Consider the following 17,200-nt stretch of genomic DNA (forward strand, 5'->3'; position numbering starts at 1 on the left):
ACTAGGAACAGCTTCAGACTCTTACAAATACATAGTATACAAAGATTTCATAATTTCAAACTAGAATCCATCTGTGCCTTTCTGAATCTTTAAAATATCATATAATTTCTATTACTTTACCACTTTCTACAAAACAATTTAAGAAACCTAATTTAAAAGAGTAAACGTCCTCTTCAACTTTTGCATTTCTACCTAAAAATGATAACTAAAGAAGTGATCATAAACTATCTACTCACCAATTTCATCCTTCTTCATAGTATCCAAACCATATTCTTCAGCTAGAGAACGGCACCTTACTAATCGAAGAAATGCTGCGTTTCTGCCTGACGATGACAAAAAAAGAGAGCGAATAAGGACGATTAGCATCTCAGGTTAGGTTTTACTCTTTCAAAGTCTTCCCTTTTATCTTATAAGTCTACATTTAAAGTTCTACTTAATGGAACTTTTATGAATGACGTGGTGCTGAGAACATTATATGAACACATAAACTATATGAAGCAGAGTAGTGAATGATATTTTCCAAACTATCTTTCAGTAAATGGAAGATGTTGGGCAACAAACGTGCACCTGACAAATTTTAAAATAGGTCACCTTATGGCAAAAGGGAACAATTTCTGCACTTTTTTTCAATGAGACAACACATTATAAAGCACACTAAACACGCAACAGTTTCTGTAAAAATAGTACGCAAGAATCTCTTATAATCAGGGCCACTGGAATTAAGCGGTAACGATGATCAAATTATGGGGCAGGGTTGAGTAAATTATGCAGCAAGAAAAGTCAAATTATGCGGTGCAATGCGGCGTATTTTGCTATAGTAATACTTCATTATTTTGTCACTTTTACACTGTTTGGGCATTGGTTGCACCTCTTTACTACCAGTTTACCAATATAGCAATAAGCAACAACAAGCATTTGCAATGCAATAGGTCTCGCATTAGGAAAGTTTGAGCTATTGGTATTGTAAATGACAAATATTTTATTTATGTTTTGGTTTTGAAAGTAGCGAAATTAATAGCTTTGTCATTTACAATGCCAATAGTTTTAACTTTCGCAAATGTGACACCTATAGCATTTGTAATGCAATATGTGTGGTATTTACGTGACTTAGATGTATTGATATTACAAATAACAATGGCTTTTAATTTTTTTAAATAATTAGTACTTAAATAAAAGTTATTGTAATTTATAATGGCAATAGCTTTAACTTTTGTAAATAACTTTTGTGAAGATTATGTTCAGTGTATTTTATTGTCACGAAAATCCAAGAACAGAAGTGAAATATTAACATCTTTTTGTGACATTTGTAATAAAGCTTGAAACATTGAGAGAACGTATTTGAACCAGTTGTTGTTGAATGGTTGCACAGATTGATGCTGTGGTGGCGCGGAGTGATGTTCTGGTGGGGATGAGTGATGCTGTGGTGTTCAGTAATGCTGTAGTAGCGCATAGTGATGTTGTAGTGCCCCTGAGTGATTCTATGGTGGTGCTGAGTGATGCTGTGGTGATGCGATAGATAGATAGAGTGAGTGCGATAGATAGATAAGAGTGAGTGCGATAGATAGATAGATAAGAGTGAGGGTGATAGATAGATAGAGGGAGGGCGATAGATAGAGGGAGGGCGATAGATAGATATATAGTTGTGTGTTGTTGTGTGTTGTGTATGTGGTTGTGTGTGTAGTTGTATGTATGTGTGGTTGTGTGTGTGTGTGGTTGTGTGTGGAGTTGTGTGTGGTTGTGTGTGCTGTGTTCGGGTTGTGTGTGTTGTGTTTGGGGTTGTGTGTGGTTGTGTGGTTGAGTGTGGTTGTGTGTGTGTGTGGTTTTGTGTGTGCGTGTGGTGTGTGCGTGTGGTGTGTGTGTGTGTGGTTGTGTGTGTGGTGGGTGTGTGTGGGGTTTTATGTGGGTGGTTGTGTGTGTGCGTGTGGTGTGTGTGTGTGGTTGTGTGTGTGGTGGGTGTGTGTGGGGTTTTATGTGTGTGGTTGTGTGTGTGTTGTGTGTGTGGGGTTGTGTGTGTGGGGTTGTGTGTGTGTTTGGTTGTGTGTGTGCGTTGGCTCAGCGAGACCTAAAAAAGTAGACACTACATGTAAATCGTTTTTTCCGTTTTTCAATCCGAGATAAAAAATCCAAACTCCAATTCGTGGGGTAATGTTTGCTGGGGGAAAACAGAGTACCCTTTCCTCCCTGAAAAAAATAACAAATGGTAGGATTCCATCGTTCTATACAGTTTCGAAGCACAGCACCAGAACAAGCAGCAATATCGAGAGGTGGTGGGGGCAGGGTGAAGGGTTAAGGGGTAGGGAGAGACGGCACAGGCTGGGCAGGCTGCGATGGGCTGGTGGGAGGAGAAATGCGAGTGAGTCACGACCTGGCGGCCGTGAAAAGTGAAGTGAATAATTAGGGGAGGAGAAATGCCAGAGGCCGGCCGAGCGCACGCTGGGGGAGCCTTTGAAGTCATGCGAGGCTTAGACAACAAGGCAGGAGGCAGGCAGAAGGCTTGGGGATGTGCTCGTGCATGAGCAATACAAAATAGTAATACACCAAAAAGTAGCTTAACAAAACAAAATGCCCATGACAGAACACACAATGAGTACACTAACAACATAAAACATAACAATGGAGTGGAGTGAGATCTATGCGTGGAATTCGGGGCAGCCCCCACTTGAGATTGTAACACAGCCCTGTGCGGTTTCCATGTTTGCAGTACATTTCCAGCAATAAAGGACACTGTATAAACGCTGCGTGTTTGGCTGCTGCTCTTTAGCCACGCCCATGTCCCGCCAGACTCTAAGGTGCCGACCGGGAGAGGATATGGCGCACGGGCCTGAGCTTCCGGCTTTGGAATTGGGAAGCCGCGTTTGGAAACTCCATTGAACGTCCTGTGATTCTGCGCAAGTCACTTGCTCTCCCCGTGCCTACAAAAATGAACGTGTCCTTGTGTGATGCCTTTGGGTCGGGTTCGGGCTGTGAGTGGAAGAGGGGAAGTGAGTAAACCAGAAGGAGAGGCGGGGAGGAGGTAGCAGGAAGACCGGAGGCCAGAGCGAGGCCTGGGTAGGCGCGTGACTCATGCATTAATTGGATGGCTGGGCTCGGTCTGCGTCCCCTGCAGCGTGCCCGAGGGAAGGAAGGCTGGCACTGGCAACTTTGTTAAAATATGCAGGTTATGAAGCAGATGATGGATTGTGTGGCAAATGTGCCAAATCTATAACTATGCGAAGAACTCTGCAGCCACACAATCGCATAGTTCCAGCGGCCCTTGTTATAATTATATCTTTAAGTTGCACATAAATACTGCCCATATGTCATCCATCATTTGATCAAAATAGGATATAAAGATCAATGTTAAACTAATTGTGAGTTCTTCAATATGCCCTTCTCTGGTTGGCAAGTAGTTAACCAATTCTTAGTAAAATAGGTTAAGATTACTACTGCCACAAAAATGCACACACAAAGCATAAAGAAATGCTGTAGTGACATACGCCAAACCAGTAAGAGGTTTGGTAAAAGAAGATAAGGGTTACATTAGTAGAATATGTTTGTTTTGATGCTGCCATGTCAGGTAAAATGCTAGATGTGTTTGCTGACAAGCCCGCAATAAGGCACTCAAGACTGTTAGCATTTGCTTAAATGATCAGTGGAGACTAGCAAACATGAACTCTGTATGGTATAGAAGAGTAGATTAAAAAGTGTTCTCATGAGGAGGCCGGCCAAACGGCAGAAAGGAAGAAGCATTTGCAATGCAATAGGTCTCGCATTTGCAAAGGTTTGAGCTATTGGCGTTGTAAATGACAAACCTTTTTTTGTGTGTTGGCTTTGAAAATTTTAGCTATTGGCATTGTAAATGACAAACCTTTTATCTGCGTGTTGGTTTTGAAAACCGATAAATAAAAGGCATTGTCATTTCCAAAGGCAATAGCTTAAACTCTCGCAAATGCAAGACCTATTGCACTGCAAATGCTTGTTCATAAAATGCTGCTGTGTGCTTTACAGCCTAATGCATTTTGTAGTACAAACACTCCTAATTATACCAGGCTCTATTAGAAACAGAATATATTTAATTTTATAAGTTTTGTTTTGTATAACAACAGTTTTATAAATGACGATGATTAGCATAAACCTCTCTCCAAAACTTGATTGGCCACATACCAGCACAGATATGCGTTATAGACTGGGCCACTGGAATTATGTGATTTTTGTGCTCAGTGCGTTTTCTGCATAAATTATTAATTTAGCACACAATCTATGATGTTCTGCATAATCTGTAGTTTTTGTCAAAAAAATGTCGCTAGGTCAAGCAGATCAAAAGTTACTGCAGCAACACGGGGGCAGAGAAGCCTCTAATGGGTATGCTAAACAAATCTAGTATTTGTCTATGTTGCATTGATCCACGATATATTTTATTATTTCATATGTTGCTGACTTGGTTCTTTGCAATAAAAGCATAAATAAAACAACAACAAAAAGCGGTGACATGTGTTGCTTTATTTGGGTGTTAAACTGATACTGATGAGGTAAAACATTTTCCCAGACAATGTTAACCTGAGAACAAATGACAAAATAATTAAGTAATGCCATCACAAAATGTGCTGCACTACGCCGCTCGATTTGCCGTTTTTGTTGCATATCTTAGTCAGATCTGCCGCATAATTAGATAGTCTGCTGCCGCATAATTCCAGAGGCCCTGGTTATAGAGGAATGAGTGTACAGGTAACACATGCAGCCAGGTATACACAACAGTCACAGTGACACTAAATATACTAACACTTGGACAGGGAGCACATTGAAACTAGGTCCGAGAATACACTGGCGGAGGGAGAGGGGGGAATAGACTGATAAATGGAGACAGACACTGGAAAAGGGATCTTCAGAAATCGGCGCATGGAGAGACATATTGAGCCCAGGAATACACGTCACTGGCATATTGGGACCGGAACTGACGTTCTTCTTGATCACACTCACACAGTTGTTGGAAGGATGAAAAGCGTCAAATACGAAGGCACCGAAAAACAAAAAAAGACTTATGGAGCGCCGTTATGGAAAACCCCAGGACTGGTTGCACAACGAGCCTCCCAGCAGTGCTGAGAGGGCAAAGAACATGCGAAGGCTCTTATATAATCCCCATGTATTTTGATGTAACTTATGAAGTATTTTCTTCTCCCCCAAAAAAACAGGTCTCCTGTTCCTATCCATCCCTTTGCCAACCAGCTGGTCTCGCTACAGCCTCTAGGAACTACGTTGTTGTTTTTGCTACCGATACTGGGCATTTATTACCCCTTATTCTCCACTGTTCTACAAGTCACCCCACCCCGCCCCGTCAGCGCCCCAACCGTAGTAGGTCCTTGCAATAGCATTGCGTCAGAAAACCTCCCAGCAACACAGAGGAAATCTCTCTTCATGTGTCTGTAACTAGCGATGCTGCTTGTTCACATGCAGTGATGCACAAAATACATACATAATAAATACAGGATGTGCCCATTCCATCCATGGTACCCCACTGCCACCTATCTACAAAGTTAAACAAAGTTTGTCCCCATTTCGTTACCTGTCTGCAAGATGTTTCCCAACTCTTTGGCAACATTACATGTTCACATGCAGAACCAGCCATGGAAAAATCCCTGTCTGGGCACTGTCGAAGCACAGCCCCGGATGAGGGTATTTTTTCCGACATGGCTCATGTCTGGGCACCGTGGCACCGCTTTTGATGTCTCCACAGCGGGAGAGGCAGCCATCACACCCAGGCCTTAAACTTGCAAGCCAGAGTTTCGCTTTGCTTGCAGGACAGCTTCCATCAAAACACAAGTTAAATCACATGAAACCTATTTAAAAGCCATTTTCAGATTTCGTCACCAGGTTTCCGTTATTTATGTCATGCCACAGTGCCAAGAGACACCGAGCCGGCGGCAAATCACATCAGCGCTGCTGACCGCAATCTTTGAAGCATTCATTTTGTGCCTCTCCTGGCTGTATTACGATCCTGTCTGGGTCTCTACAGTTTCCCTCGAGTTACTCCAATCTCTACACTATTAAAACAAGCGCTCACCAGAAAGGCAGCCGCTTTTTTATATTTGCAGTGCGCTTTCACTTAAAGTGAAAGAGTGAAAGCGCGATGGCTCACCCACCAGATAAAGCTCACCGTGTAATCTCCGCTAGTACATGATCGAGTCTGGTTGGGCCGTCTCAAAAGGAGACAGGGCGGTAATCTAAAAACCTCCTTTTCAATGGGAGGCCAGCGTTTAGCATAAATGCTGACACGACCCAATGAGAATGAAGGGCAGGGCTTAAACAGAACTTCTAGAAAATCCCACGTACAAGAAGCCTCGCAGGGAGAGCAGTGCTTGCGCGCTGCAACGCTAGGCGAGACCTAAAAAGCGGTTGCGATGTGCAATACTGACTGTGCACAGTAACTTGTACTGCTGAGAAAATCTGTTCTTGCCTAATCAGTAAAACAACTGAGCTCGTTTGGTCAGTAGGCAACCTTTTCAGCAGCAAAATTCACTTCAATACCCAGAATGTAAAACACTACACGTTTGGTTTGATCCCAAAACGTAAAAATAAAAATGACTAAAGAGAAATAACTTAAGCCTTTTATGTTATTTTGAAAGAGGGACTTGGTTCCAGAAGATACTGTGAAGCACCAATATGACACATTCTATAATCAGTGATATTTTTCAATCAATTGTACCAGTGAAAAATGTAGAATAGAATATGAGCCAAATGTAATGTATTTTTCATGTGAGATGTTTAATGAGCTAGACCAAAATAGACTATAAAATGCACTTTCCACAAATAAAATGATAAAAGAAAACACACACACAAACTTACAAAATAATCTGATGTCCTTCTGTGAAATACTTTCTGGAGGCTGCAATGAAAACACAAACAGTGCAATGAAACACACTTTGCATGTGCTAGCCACCATCCACTTTGCTTGAGGCGAAAGCCCGGGTAGTTAAACTGTTTTACTTCAGCATATCCCCATTTACACTCTCACGACATTGGTTTTATTAATACACCGAGGCCAATAATCCAGGAATAGCATCCGTTTTTTTGCTACAGCTTGGCCTCTAGTGTCATATTATCTGCCTATATCAGTACCAGCTGTATGCTACCCAGGTTCCGATTGCTGGCAGTTTCAGGTGGATCACAAAGAAATAGAGGAAACAAACTGAATCCATGAGCCGCACTGGTTCGATCAATTTGTGTGAATGCATCGTAGTCCAGTATTTCCCTCTTACTTCACGCTTTATGTTTGAAGCTTTATCCTAAGGATTTTTTCTTTATCCACTTACAGAGAAAGGCGTCATGGCAGCCAAAGTATCCAGCCACTGATCCAGTACACCTAACTTGCCATTCATACTGCAGAAGCAAAGTTGGCAGGCCTTCTAAATAGGGCAATGGAATCGTATTTTCAACGGGTATTTTACAAATTACTCTCTTCTTAGTGAAAACCACTCCTCAGATGTCATATTCTTTTCCAAGACAAGTATTCTGCTACATGGACCTGCCTCTGTTCCCTAGTCCATTAATGGTCTCCCTACTGCCAGGCTTACTAACCCAAGTCTTTCTATTTTAAATGTTCACTTCTCCTACAGTTATCCTCCTAAACAGTTTGTTCTAGAATATAAAATTTTATTTCAATCAATACACTAATTCCCACACAACCCGGCGTGAAACCCAACGGCTCTAAAAATTAGCCTTAGCTGGAGCTCATAAGATAAAAACTGGATCCTCTACAACGAAGGAAATGGCAAACAGACACTTCATTCATCACCTTCATAACGATTTATTTAATTAACAATCCCATTCTTTTTTTTATGCATTTATTGCTATATAATGATTCATCAACCATAAAAGACAAACTCGTGATACACAGCAGATCTGTTTACAGAACATGTGCTATATTCCCAGCAATTCCTTTCAGACCGGTGTCATGATTCTTAAGGTTAGGCATATACATTCCCCATCTTCCTATTCATCATAGAGAGCTGTCTCAGCCTAGAGGCACCAGTCTATGCCCTGAAGCCATTCTTCTATAGTAGGTGTACTCTAAATATTGGATATTTGGGCTACACCAATTCTATTCTTCTGCCTCACTCCTTCCTGTGGGGCTGCATTTTTAAATACCTGCACTAGGATTCTGTCTAGTATCAGTCTTCTCCTGTTGATGGGCATAAGAAACACTAGCACTTGAGACAACTTGCAAAATATATTAAAGGAAGAGGTATGGCACCTACTTCTGCATCTTCAGATCCAACATGCGAGATAACTTATCAGATATATCTAGATCAGGGTGGGGACAAAGATACAGAAGCAAAAGGCTCTTTCAAAATATATGGTCTGAGAGATGTGGACTGAGAATCAAGATGTCACAGAATGACTGTAATTACCAACTGCAGCACGTCCTCTTCAGACAAAGTTCTCCGCCATGAGGGACATTAACACTAAAACACATATGCCCACAAACCAGGGCTTGTGTTTATGAACAACACAAATCTCACTGTCCCATATTCATAGGACAATTTCTCCCAATATATGGAGAACACTGCTGCTATTCATTTAAGCCATGCCTTTCAGGGTGTCTGCACAAAGGGGGAAAAAACTGCAAACTGTTTCCATTAGCAGAAATACATGTGGTTGTGCTATCTCTAAATGAGGCAGTGGAACCCGAAGTCGAGTGAAGGGGGCATTCACTAATTTTTAATGAATCTAAATAAAGGTCCAAGTCTTAGGCTTCGTTATGAAGCGTGGCCCAAATGATATGGTCACATTCACCCAGAATCCCACAACTCGAGGGGAGACACATTGCTATTCCGAGTTTGTACATTTTCTCCTCATCATAAGTCTGTGTTTTATATTTCAGTACTTCTACTATTTCATCCTTGAGAAGGTAGGAGAGACATGGTTGAAACGGTCAAGTAACATTTTCTGTTCGCGGATTCTGGTGCAGCTCAATACAACTGTCTGCTTACCTCCAAGAGGCTCACAGAGAGTGTATTTTGTGTTTAACGAATGGCCATGAATAAATTAATTAATCAATACGTTGTTATTTCTTCATGGGCTTGGCATAAACTATAAAGAACTACACGCTCTTTCCCCATAAGCATTATTGGCATAAAATAACATAAGAAGAAACCTTGTATTTGAAACGGTGACCAACTTGAGCACTGTAAAGCAACACAATGTTTAGTAAATACGTGGACATAAGTCCATGTTCCTGACCTGCAAATGTCAGTTAAATCAAGATTTCCCTGGAATACCATGTTGTGGGGGCACAGTCTGCCCGGAGCGGTACGACTGGATCATCTTCAAGAAATCCATGTAGATTTTACAATATTTAATACTTGACTTTGAAACAGGCAAACAGAGATATGGTTGCGTAAATTTATTAAAACTTTTTGATTTGCAGACTGGCCTAATGCAATCAATATATAATACAGAGGAGTGAAAAGAAAGGGTAAGGCCCTACATACAGTGTTAAGCTCTACAAATATCGGATTCTATACTTGGCTACCCCAAAAAGTGTTAAGTCAATCTATGTGTAGGTTTCATTGCGGTTTTGAGGCTTAACTAGCTTCATATAGCAATGAACCACCCTAACATGAGCTATAATTACTAACACATGCATGTGGTAATAACTGAATAAAGTTGTGATGGCTCAACAGTACAGTTATTTAAAACAGAAACAGAAAGAAGGAAGTCAAATACCTTTCCTATTGAGACTAATAGTCTGGCAACATGGGCACCAACATCTGCTGCATCTTTTTTAGCTCGATCTCTGTATCTGAAATGGCAAAACATTAACCTAGTTTACTGAATGAAGGACAGTTAGTTGAGTAACTCACTGTGGAATGTGAATTCGGCAAGTCACTCAGATTCATCCTGGACACACACTCACCCTGAAGGAACACATCACCAAGAAAACCAGCAAGGCCGGGTACGAGCTCTGTCTACTAAGAGAAGTTAAATAATTTCTCTGCGATAATGACTTCAGAACTGCTGTTAAAGTCGTCATACTCTTGCAGATGAATGAGGCAATGCCCTGCTCCACATCTTCAGACTCTTGCCACACTGGGACCCTTTATGGGAATAATACACTCCCACAGCATGCATCATCAAGGGCCTCAAGAAGTATGACCACATCACCCACACTCGAACAGATGCTTGCAGGGTAACATTTTCCGTTCGTAGATGTGCAGCTGTAAATACACATGCTCTGCAAAGCTGTTTATCCCAAAAGCTGTGGCCAGTAAGCAGCTGATGCAGATATTTGGAGTAAAGTTCTTTACAATGTCTGACCAACCATCGCCTGTGGGTGGGCTAGAATAACCACACAGGAGTATTTAATGAACATGTGTGTGTTGTCCAGGTGGCATCTTTGCAAATATCAGCTAGCATGAGGCTATCCAGGATAGCCGTGGTGGCATCCTTTTGAGCGTGGACAGTGCTCTGGGATGGGGTAGAGCGGGGAGTGTGTGCGCTTTGCCTTGGTGTCGGAGGTCTAGACAATCCATCTCTCAATGCTCGATTTAGAGTGGGAGTCCCTTATAGGGATTAGCAAAGGCTATGGATGGGTGCCGCTCGCAGCAGTTGTTGGACCCTTGGATTTCTGTTTTACCTTGCCTGGAGATGCTTTTAAACTCCTGCCGTGTTGCTTGATATTGGGCGCTGTGAGGCCGGGACTGCACGGGGGAAAAGTTCCTGATTGTGAGGAAACAGAGCGGGCGCCCGGGACTGCGTGGACCAGCATTCTCCCTTCCACCCGCAGCTGGTGCCTCTTCCCAGGCGTGCTCCGCCCCCATCTACCGCCTCATTACTGCTCGCGGCCCCCGCTTCGCGGGAGCCGCTCGCAGCAGTTGTTGGACCCTTGGATTTCTGTTTTACCTTGCCTGGAGACGCTTTTAAACTCCTGCCGTGTTGCTTGATATTGGGCACTGTGAGGCCGGGACTGCACGGGGGAAAAGTTCCTGATTGTGAGGAAACAGAGCGGGCGCCCGGGACTGCGTGGACCAGCATTCTCCCTTCCACCCACAGCTGGTGCCTCTTCCCGGGCGTGCTCCGCCCCCATCTACCGCCTCATTACTGCTCTCGGCCCCCGCTTCGCGGGAGCCGCTCGCAGCAGTTGTTGGACCCTTGGATTTCTGTTTTACCTTGCCTGGAGACGCTTTTAAACTCCTGCCGTGTTGCTTGATATTGGGCACTGTGAGGCCGGGACTGCACGGGGGAAAAGTTCCTGATTGTGAGGAAACAGAGCGGGCGCCCGGGACTGCGTGGACCAGCATTCTCCCTTCCACCCGCAGCTGGTGCCTCTTCCCGGGCGTGCTCCGCCCCCATCTACCGCCTCATTACTGCTCGCGGCCCCCGCTTCGCGGGAGCCGCTCGCAGCAGTTGTTGGACCCTTGGATTTCTGTTTTACCTTGCCTGGAGACGCTTTTAAACTCCTGCCGTGTTGCTTGATATTGGGCACTGTGAGGCCGGGACTGCACGGGGGAAAAGTTCCTGATTGTGAGGAAACAGAGCGGGCGCCCGGGACTGCGAGGACCAGCATTCTCCCTTCCACCCACAGCTGGTGCCTCTTCCCGGGCGTGCTCCGCCCCCATCTACCGCCTCATTACTGCTCTCGGTCCCCGCTTCGCGGCAGCCGCTCGCAGCAGTTGTTGGACCCTTGGATTTCTGTTTTACCTTGCCTGGAGACGCTTTTAAACTCCTGCCGTGTTGCTTGATATTGGGCGCTGTGAGGCCGGGACTGCACGGGGGAAAAGTTCCTGATTGTGAGGAAACAGAGCGGGCGCCCGGGACTGCGAGGACCAGCATTCTCCCTTCCACCCACAGCTGGTGCCTCTTCCCGGGCGTGCTCCGCCCCCATCTACCGCCTCATTAATGCTCTCGGCCCCCGCTTCGCGGGAGCCGCTCGCAGCAGTTGTTGGACCCTTGGATTTCTGTTTTACCTTGCCTGGAGACGCTTTTAAACTCCTGCCGTGTTGCTTGATATTGGGCACTGTGAGGCCGGGACTGCACGGGGGAAAAGTTCCTGATTGTGAGGAAACAGAGCGGGCGCCCGGGACTGCGAGGACCAGCATTCTCCCTTCCACCCACAGCTGGTGCCTCTTCCCGGGCGTGCTCCGCCCCCATCTACCGCCTCATTACTGCTCTCGGTCCCCGCTTCGCGGCAGCCGCTCGCAGCAGTTGTTGGACCCTTGGATTTCTGTTTTACCTTGCCTGGAGACGCTTTTAAACTCCTGCCGTGTTGCTTGATATTGGGCGCTGTGAGGCCGGGACTGCACGGGGGAAAAGTTCCTGATTGTGAGGAAACAGAGCGGGCGCCCGGGACTGCGAGGACCAGCATTCTCCCTTCCACCCACAGCTGGTGCCTCTTCCCGGGCGTGCTCCGCCCCCATCTACCGCCTCATTACTGCTCGCGGCCCCCGCTTCGCGGGAGCCGCTCGCAGCAGTTGTTGGACCCTTGGATTTCTGTTTTACCTTGCCTGGAGACGCTTTTAAACTCCTGCCGTGTTGCTTGATATTGGGCACTGTGAGGCCGGGACTGCACGGGGGAAAAGTTCCTGATTGTGAGGAAACAGAGCGGGCGCCCGGGACTGCGAGGACCAGCATTCTCCCTTCCACCCACAGCTGGTGCCTCTTCCCGGGCGTGCTCCGCCCCCATCTACCGCCTCATTACTGCTCTCGGCCCCCGCTTCGCGGCAGCCGCTCGCAGCAGTTGTTGGACCCTTGGATTTCTGTTTTACCTTGCCTGGAGACGCTTTTAAACTCCTGCCGTGTTGCTTGATTTTGGGCGCTGTGAGGCCGGGACTGCACGGGGGAAAAGTTCCTGATTGTGAGGAAACAGAGCGGGCGCCCGGGACTGCGAGGACCAGCATTCTCCCTTCCACCCACAGCTGGTGCCTCTTCCCTGGCGTGCTCCGCCCCCATCTACCGCCTCATTACTGCTCGCGGCCCCCGCTTCGCGGGAGCCGCTCGCAGCAGTTGTTGGACCCTTGGATTTCTGTTTTACCTTGCCTGGAGACGCTTTTAAACTCCTGCCGTGTTGCTTGATATTGGGCACTGTGAGGCCGGGACTGCACGGGGGAAAAGTTCCTGATTGTGAGGAAACAGAGCGGGCGCCCGGGACTGCGAGGACCAGCATTCTCCCTTCCACCCACAGCTGGTGCCTCTTGCCGGGCGTGCTCCGCCCCCATCTACCGCCTCATTACTGCTCGCGGCCCCCGCTCGCAGCAGTTGTTGGACCCTTGGATTTCTGTTTTACCTTGCCTGGAGACGCTTTTAAACTCCTGCCGTGTTGCTTGATATTGGGCGCTGTGAGGCCGGGACTGCACGGGGGAAAAGTTCCTGATTGTGAGGAAACAGAGCGGGCGCCCGGGACTGCGAGGACCAGCATTCTCCCTTCCACCCACAGCTGGTGCCTCTTCCCGGGCGTGCTCCGCCCCTATCTCCATCTTGTACTTAATTGAATTCCCAACGCGTATCGCGGGACGCACGCGGGACTCAGCCCGGGGCTAAGCCCGGGCAAAGGGCAGGCCCTCTGAGGCTGAAGAAGGCTGTGCCCCCCCCCCTTAAAGAATATTCTATTTTGGGTTAACGTTTAATCGTAGGTCTGTGACTGTCTTATTGTGCATTACTGTTCCCGCGCTACCTTGTGCCCTCCCTAGATTTATTTGAAATGACGGCCAAAAAACGTAGGTCTGGGAGACTATTGGTTGGGAGGTCGTGTTCCAAAACAAAATCAAATCCACTTCGCAACAAGGTTAATCATGTTGTGCAACTTAAGGGCACTTGTCAGTTTTTCAATCTCTGGGAAAGGGGGAAAAATAGAGCATCAAATGTTGAGCTTGCTTATGATGACACGGTAAAAGCCCCCTCCTCTCAGATAGGATTGAGTACTGAGGGTTTGGTGCATGAGATTAACATGGAAAAGGGAGTCATCTCTTTAGCTGCAGTAACAGAAGGCTTGGCCTCCTTGAACAATTGTGTGTCTCCCCCCCCTGCATACTTCAAAGGATTAAAATAATCAATTCCCTCTCCCCCCACAAATCCCCCCCGAAGTTATTTTACAAGCGGTGAGCATGATAGAACATGTTTCTCTTCCTAAAATTAGTAAGCCCCCATCCAAACATCATGAACCTAGCACTTCTTCACCTATAGGAGTGTATAATAATGACCTAGTTTCTTCCGATTTAGATTTAGAGCTCTGTAGGAGATATAGCGAGGTGGATACTGATAAGGTTGAGGATTTTACAAAAACCCCTGTAACACCAGTTCCACCTGTTCTCCATCTTTATAGCAGTACGCCCTCGAATATCTCCCAGTTAAATATCTCAACAAGCTCTAATCTTAACATAACAGGTATTGATGCCATGCTCCCACCTAGGATGGACAAGCCTGTTTCCGATTGCCTATCCTCTCTTGAACATCTGCTCTCTTCCATTCTACAATTATTAGAGAAATTTGTTGGGGGTTCTGACTGTGTACTGGAAACAGTCACCCAAATACTAAAGGTTTTATTGCACAACAAATATGAGAAGAAACCCTGCTCAATCTTAGAGGCCGTGGGAGAAGATCTTGGAGAGCAGAAAGTCCTTAAGTCAGAGAATGGGTCTTCTAATATCTCCCATCTACCTAACGATGGGTAACAATTAGTCCTACCTTTGAAAAACCCTGTCTCAAACTGTGCAGTTGATATAGTGCCAGTAGTAGAGGTTTCACACGAAATGGTGTCAAAGGAAGGTATAGATCTACCCCCAATAATAGAGGACCTATACGAATTGGATCCTAAGGAAGATAAAGAACTCTTCCCGATCTTTAATAAACAGCACAGCGTGGGTGACAAGGAGGTTCTAGATCCAGAAGGCGACAGAAAAAAGGAAAATCAGCGAAAGTTAAAAAGAATGGGACAAAAAAGAGGAGACTAATTAGAAGAATTGAAAAAAATAGACGGAGAAAAATTCTTTGGAGAGAAAACTCGGAAATGATCTCAAATCAAGATTTACATCAGGTCTCCCTGTTGGTATTAAAAGATGAAAGTGAGGAGGCAAAAATAGCTGCGAACACCTTATTCCCCGCAGTACAGAGTTCTGGCCCTCTACCATCAATGCCCTGCTCTTCTGGTGGGCTCTTTATGGGTAAAGGGGATCTGTTAAACTCAATTCCCCCAAAAAATGAGATCATTTCTACTGGCTCTGTATCCCCTGCTCTTAATCCTTTGGCCAGTCCCTACTCCGCTAAAAGAGAGGGAGTATTGGTTTGCCAAAAACCTCCCGAAATTTCTATGGAGGAGAGCGTGGATACCCTTATTCTTGACTTCTTCCCCTTATTTGATGCTGATAATTCTATTCCAAATTAGTAGTAAATTTAATTCTACAACGGTCGGAAGATTTCCAGAGTAGAGGGATTGATGTTACGCCTTTTTGGGGTAATTTCCCCTTTGATAGACCTTTCAAGTCTTCACGGCCTTTAAGGTCCTCTCTATCTCTCTTGCAGGTAGCTCCTGGAAATGTAGAACAATCTGGCGGTTTCACTGATCTGAAAATTCGCCTATCAAAAGATCTTCGTCTTGTATCTTACCCTAACCCTCCTATATCCCTCCCACAAGATAAGGTTGTAGATGTAACTCTGCGCTGGAACTGGCTACCAGGTGTTCTTTCGAAGAAATTGACCATTAAGTAACCGCACAATCCTCATCTTTAGCGACAATATAATGTTATTATCCTGGAATTGTGCTGGGTTAAAGAATTGTCCTGAAAAAATTCAATTCCTTATGTCCTTAAAAGCGAGTGTGATCTGTCTCCAGCGTTGCGCTATTCCCTCCAGGAGAGGCCATGCTAGTGGGGGTATTGCCTGTCTTTTATCCAACCGGATAAAATGGAATTTCTCTCATTATTTGGATTCTTGTAACCCTTTTCAGGCTGTAACGCTGTTTAGTCATGACAATGTTGAGGTATCTAAACCTCTAGTATTGATTAATGCTTATATTCCCCCCGAAGCTAGTTTTAACGTAACTTTAAAAAGGGTTTTTGTCTATATTCAGAGCATTAGGGAGAAATCTCCTCCCCCTAATATAATCCTAGTAGGGGATTTGAATTGCAAAATCTCTAATTTAAGTATGAGCCTGTTCCGCGATAAATATAAAGAAGAATCATTACAGATCCCCCAAGCCCTCTTCCCTGAGAAGATTAAAACAAACAAGCGAGGGAAGATACTTCTCAAAGAACTGTCCGATATGGATGGGATCATAGCGAATGGAAGGCTCCCTTCGGATTCCCCTGCACATTTTACTCACAAATCTATTCAGGGAGAATCTATACTAGATTATGTGATAGTTGAGAATTCTACCTTTGCCCTATTAAAGGATCTCAGGGATACTGAAACCCTTTTCAGCGACCATAAATTACTTTCTTCTTCTGTGAATATACACCCTCCTAAATCCGACCAATGGTCACTTAATAGCGACCTGGTAAATTTTGGAGCGAAATCAGGAAGATGCTATTGGAACACAAAAGCTGAACGAGATTTGGAGAGTGTTCTTGATGTTGCAATTGATGACCTTGCTATGTGGCACGGTTCCGAAATTGTGTGCTTCTTAGATTTTATGAAGTTAGTGATTCTGGTAGCTAAATAACCAAATAAGAAAAGGTATTTTGCAATACCCTCTTGACCCCTGCGTCTACTTAATATAGAAATAAATAGGTTAGTCAGGGAACAATATTTGTGTAAATCGGCAGAAGGATCGCGTAGAGTAACTTTATTAAAAAGAAGGAGGAGAAGGTTACAAGCGAAATTACGGAAAGAAGGGGAGGATATCATTTGGATAAAACGAAGAGAGGCTGCCTTTAAAGGAGAAATGAGACAGTTCTGGTCTCTCATAGGTGAGGGCTGTGGATCAAGAATAAGACCGCTTCCTATTCCCATTGAAGAACAATCATGGGTGGACTATGTCACAACCCTCTATGCAAATAATGGAGCTGCGGTTCCCTGTTTAAGTTCTATTGAGAGGAGTCAGCTTTTGGTCCCTTTATCTGAAAAGGATATTGAATCAGCCATTAAGGAAATGCGTTCTTCCGGGGCAATGGGGCCGGACGAACTTCCAATTTCTGTTTTAAAGCAAAGCGCCGCAAAATGGAGCAAATTGTTATGCCCTGTGTTTAACATTTGTTTTTCTAGCGGAAAGATTCTTCCCTCGTGGAAAGGGAGT

The 17,200-nt window shown here is 44.9% G+C and overlaps 1 protein-coding gene across 1 annotated transcript in view; it reads right to left on the reverse strand.

Moving 5' to 3' along the window:
• The window catches only part of NAE1 (NEDD8 activating enzyme E1 subunit 1), a 152,077-nt gene that overhangs the window by 77,405 nt on the left and 57,472 nt on the right, over nt 1-17,200 (reverse strand). Inside the window, exons 14-16 of the mRNA XM_078668391.1 lie at nt 9,703-9,778; nt 6,820-6,859; nt 237-323 (exon numbers count right to left, since the gene is read on the reverse strand). Coding sequence (XP_078524517.1) covers nt 237-323; nt 6,820-6,859; nt 9,703-9,778 — 203 coding nt within the window. The remainder of the gene's footprint in view (nt 1-236; nt 324-6,819; nt 6,860-9,702; nt 9,779-17,200) is intronic.

The sequence above is a fragment of the Lissotriton helveticus genome, chromosome 12, assembly GCF_964261635.1.
Source record: "Lissotriton helveticus chromosome 12, aLisHel1.1, whole genome shotgun sequence".
In the NCBI taxonomy this organism is placed as follows: domain Eukaryota; kingdom Metazoa; phylum Chordata; class Amphibia; order Caudata; family Salamandridae; genus Lissotriton; species Lissotriton helveticus.